This window comes from Bremia lactucae, linkage group LG15 (assembly GCF_004359215.1).
Source record: "Bremia lactucae strain SF5 linkage group LG15, whole genome shotgun sequence".
NCBI classification, from domain to species: domain Eukaryota; phylum Oomycota; class Peronosporomycetes; order Peronosporales; family Peronosporaceae; genus Bremia; species Bremia lactucae.
Genome location: NC_090624.1, coordinates 2,891,135 through 2,895,851, shown reverse-complemented (window position 1 = coordinate 2,895,851; position 4,717 = coordinate 2,891,135). Strand labels below are relative to the sequence as shown.

The following is a 4,717-nucleotide window of genomic DNA, read 5'->3' as shown; positions in this document are numbered from 1 at the left end:
CGAATTCTCGCACTGGTCTCAACAGATTCGTTACACATCCGTTGAGTGTTGCAGGGGCGTTACTAAGCCCCTGTGTCATTACTAGCCATTCCCAGAGCATCCCACTGGGATTGCTCACTCCTGTGTACGGGATGTCCCGTTGACGCATAAGGATCTGATAAAATCCATAGAAGAAAAGATAGTACTCTTAGACATACCGTCTATGATTACGTCTTTTCTCGGTATCGGCGTTTGAGCCGGTATCGTTGCAGCATTCAGTTTATTGAATGCGTGCACTATCCGCCACCCTCCTGTGGCCTTTCGCACACAGAAGGTCGGAGAGCTATGTGGGGAGGTTGACTCCCTCACATGGCCCGCTTTTTAATCGATCGATCCAGAATTTATCGATCGCAAGTACGTGTTGACGAGGCAGTGGCCACTGCTTCATGACACAGTACTTCGAGCCCGGTTGAGCTCGATCTGATGTCGAGTGCCTTTATCCTTAGGCAACTCGCATGGAACTGTTTCTGGGAATACATCCCTGAATTCAATCAAATCCTTATATAAAGGATTTGTCTTAAGTGACGTTCAGGATTGAGTAGCATATCTCTCAATCCGAGTCTTCTCATCGAGGACACTTTCGTCCATCAATGAGCTGCTGAGAACTCGTTCGTTCTCTGCAAAAATTACCGCTGACCATATATCGGTTACGTAATCGTCCTCTGTGACGAGTACGCAGATCTGCTTGATTTTACTACCCTGCAGATCTCTCATTAACCGCTTAGGTTCTAGGGTTGATAATTGAGTTATCTCCGAAGTTAACTTCAAAGGCACATTCAGATCAAGAGTATAAGCGCCACTTCAGCATTAACTATTTGAGGAGCTTTCTTCTCAAGTACGTGGGGACTTCTTCGCTCAACGACTTCCAAGTGTGATTGCGCTATCACAGTCGAATCATCTACGGTCACCTCTCTACTCGACCAAGGATCATCGTGGTGTCCCTTTTGGACAACCGGTATCTTCCTTGAATGTCGCCCGCTAGTTGTACATTCAAAACTCGATCCACTCTGTCGCTAGACATCCTCGTTGACGGGATGTCGCACTCAACATATCTGAGTCTACGACCCTCTAGAGGCTGGCAATGAATAAAGTTATTCGACGCCCCACAGTCCACTAGGGCTCTCAGTGACAAATCATGTGTCACTTTTTATTTCAAGATGATGAGGGATACCTCATCGCCAGGTGCGAGACATATAATGATTGTGTATCTGGAGCAACTTTCGTCAAGAAATTTGCAACACTCTTGAGGTTACTGGATCAGTCGGGTACTGACCCGACCATTTTTTTGCGGTCCGCCTCGCTTTTGCGATTTCGCAACAACGTCGGCCCGCGACTGCTGCCCATTTTGGCATTCAGTTAATAATTACGTTCAGTACCTCTCGGTAATGGGCGTGGGCACTACACTCATGAGCGTAGTGTCCTAACTTTTGACAGCGATTGCATTTTGCAATCGCTTATTGTTCGAAAAACGAGGAATCACGCTTTCGACATAAGAGAGGTCCATAGGATCTGGACCTCCAAGCTCGTGTCGTCTTGGAGGACGATACGATTACGAACTAGCTTGAGCCTGTCTCAAGCTTAAGTTCGCCTGTTCCGCAACAGATATTGCCTCTTGAAGCGAATCCAGTTCCAAGTGGAGCAGGTGGATCTTCACGGGACCATCGGCAACACCTTGCATAAACACAGTAATCAACGTGTGTGTATGAACTGGGTTGTTCGTGATACAACTCGCTAAGAGTCGTATGTGCTGGGCATAAGCGTGAACATCACGCTTGCCTTGCTTGAGTTTCAGAAGCTCCGATCGAGCTCTGAACTCAGCCCTAGGCGGTTCAAACGTCTGTGTAAGCCGAGCTTTATAGGCCTTTAGCGACCCAGAGACATATTAATCGCGCAACTTAAGGCCTAGTGCCGAAATTTTGGCACGACCTGCCAAATTTGATTGAGCAATTGCGCATGTCATTTGCTCGTTGACGATGTGACGAGCCCTTATGGTATCGTTCAACTCGACGAAACATTTTAAAATGGGGTCTTCTTCGAATCCCTTATACTTAGGTAGATGCGTGTGCGTCATCCCAGGTACAGGGGTCTGTACCTATTGTAACCTCAACAGTTCTGCCTGTTGAGAGCCTTGCTGATCAAGCAAGGCTACCTTCTCTTTCGCCTCGTTAAGTTCATGTTGTATGAACTTGGCGATGGCTGAATGGAGGGCATCTCTATTCAAACTGGACAGCATGGCCAAGATGCCATCCTTTTCTACGGTCGAACTCATTCGTTCGACCGCAACCCTTTCTATATCACTTAGAAAGAAGTAGTTGTCACGCGAAAAGTGATGCGTATTTTCATTATTATCTAACATGGACATGTTATATGATAGAATTTTGGTCCTTCGACGGACTTAAAGTGGTACCAGGTGTAATGGGGCACTGCCGACTTGTACTGCTTCATTACAAGTCCATTTCGCACTGCTTCAGTGCGAGTGGTGACTCACGTCACTTCACGTACACAAGTACGTGCAGAGAAAGACTTTTTCTTAAAACACTTGCTCTAAATAGGGTGAGAAGTAAACTGTATTTAATATAATTAAGTTCTTCTGTTTTTATCGATTTAATACTAAATTGATTATTAACTAATACAAAACATGTAATAAAGTCTTATCTGTCTTCTCTTTGCGCGCGTCCAGTGCTGACAGGACCGCGGAGCAAGTAGATATAATGGCCTGTATCGATTAATTGATAAGCTTTACGAATATTACTATATAAGATAACATTCTCCAAATATTATCTACCTTTTAGATAATATATTAATCAGAAACCTTTAAGTGGTAATTTCATGTAAGATACACCCCGTTACATGAACCATTTGAACCAGGATTCACTAAGCTTTAATAGCTTGTACGACTCCCTGAACTGTTAAACCTATTTCAATTAAACTAAGAGACCCTTCGTATTTATAAGGCTTCCTCTGGACTAAGGAGTGAGGTAGCTATGCTATATTCAAGGTCTACCTCATTGGCTATAGTTGTAAGGATTGTTTGGGGCGAGGCACACTTACCAAAAAGCTGAGGTACATATACCGGCACCCTTTGAATAAATATGAATCAAGCTTATAACATGTGTTAGAACATTAGAGTTGCGTTCGATAAAGTGACATTGGGCGTCATTATTTCGTCTTCAAGCTACTTCTCATATTAAAGGTTTTTCTAGCATCGCCTAAATCCCAAATGCCCAGAATCTATGTTCAATTTCTAAATTCTAAACCCTTGGATCAAAAATCAAATTCGCGGAAAGCTCCACATTGCCTCATCTGGCAGGTAAGGAGGGGTATACACGAGAACCGTGGCACTTTGCGAACATTGTCCCGTCACGTGCGATTTTGTATACTCCGTGAGTGCGAGGCACGTCATGAAGGTGCATCACAATTAAAGTCGCGTCGAACCCCACACGCCATTGCGGAGTATGGGCAAATCTCCCTTCACCACCAATCCATACCCGCACCTCGTACTGACCGACGCCGATCGTGACATTCTCCTTCAACTCGAAAAAGACTTAATAGTCGAAGTTTTCCCAAAGTACGAAGAGTTTGTGGTCGCGGAGCACCGAAAAGTCAAGCGCTCGCAGTGGAAAGCGATTGGCGAAGACAAGAATCTTCACGTCTACGTCGAGCGACGAGGATGGAATGACAATGTCCTGGAAGAAGAAGAAGTTGTTCAGGAATCCACTGACAATTGGCAAAAGCACATGCCTATAATTCTTGCAGTCGGGACGTTTGAGGGCGAGCTCAATGACCTCATGTTCGGAACCGTGAATCCCACGCAGGAGATCATGCGAGTAAAAGCCTCGTACGTGAAAGACTACAGCGACGGCGCGGTCTTGGCCAACATTGTCGTGCCCACGGCGGCCGATCCGTTCCGATCCGTTTCGATCAAATGGACGCAAATCAATTTGCCACTCAATCAAACGGGATTGGTCCAAAATCGCGATTTTGTTTGCTTGGAAGCCACGGGGATCTTGCACTTTGCAGACGGCGATCGCGTTGGGTACCAACTCCTTCATTCAATCGACTTTCCAAACACGGAACCCCTGCCTGGGGTCGTTCGAGCTCGTCATAAAATCATTGGCTTTTATCGACAGAGCAGCCGCAATGTTATTGATACGTTTGCCTTTGATATCGTGCATCCAGGTGGAAAAGTATTTCGATCCGTGGCTCTCAAAGCCTCCGCGGAAGCACTGCTTTCAACGACGAATTACGTCATTTGTGGTCAAGCCAAGAAACTCACTTGGAAACTACAGCATCGACAAGCCGAAACGCGGCCGTTTCGCCACGATAGCAGCCCTTGCAGTGTTTCAAACGGAGATGTAGCGTGCACAGCATGTGCTCGAAATCTAACGCCTGGTGCGTTTGGCCTTCCTCGAGTGGCGGCGTTCGGAAAGAGCGTCTGCAAACTGTGTCTAAATGCAGTGTGTTACAAGTGCAAACGTCCCAAAGGCATCACGTTTCTCGCGCCAAATGGAAATCTTCTTCGACGTAAAATCACGTTTTGCGTTCTCTGCATTAGTGAGGTTTCACGCATGGATGCAGTCCCAGCGGCACAAGATCAAGCGAATGGGTATCAGGCCTACAGCGTCATGGCTTCCCTCTCAGGATCTGACATTCTTTCAGATGACTTGAATTTTTAAAC

General features: G+C 46.0%; 1 protein-coding gene across 1 annotated transcript; it reads left to right on the top strand.

The window, feature by feature from the left end:
- Positions 1-3,494: 3,494 nt before the first annotated feature.
- On the top strand, positions 3,495-4,715 carry CCR75_005072 (uncharacterized protein; the record flags this gene model as incomplete). Its single annotated transcript, XM_067963156.1, has 1 exon — positions 3,495-4,715. The coding sequence occupies one exon, from the start codon at positions 3,495-3,497 to the stop codon at positions 4,713-4,715; it is 1,221 nt and encodes a 406-aa protein (XP_067823779.1).
- Positions 4,716-4,717: the final 2 nt, after the last annotated feature.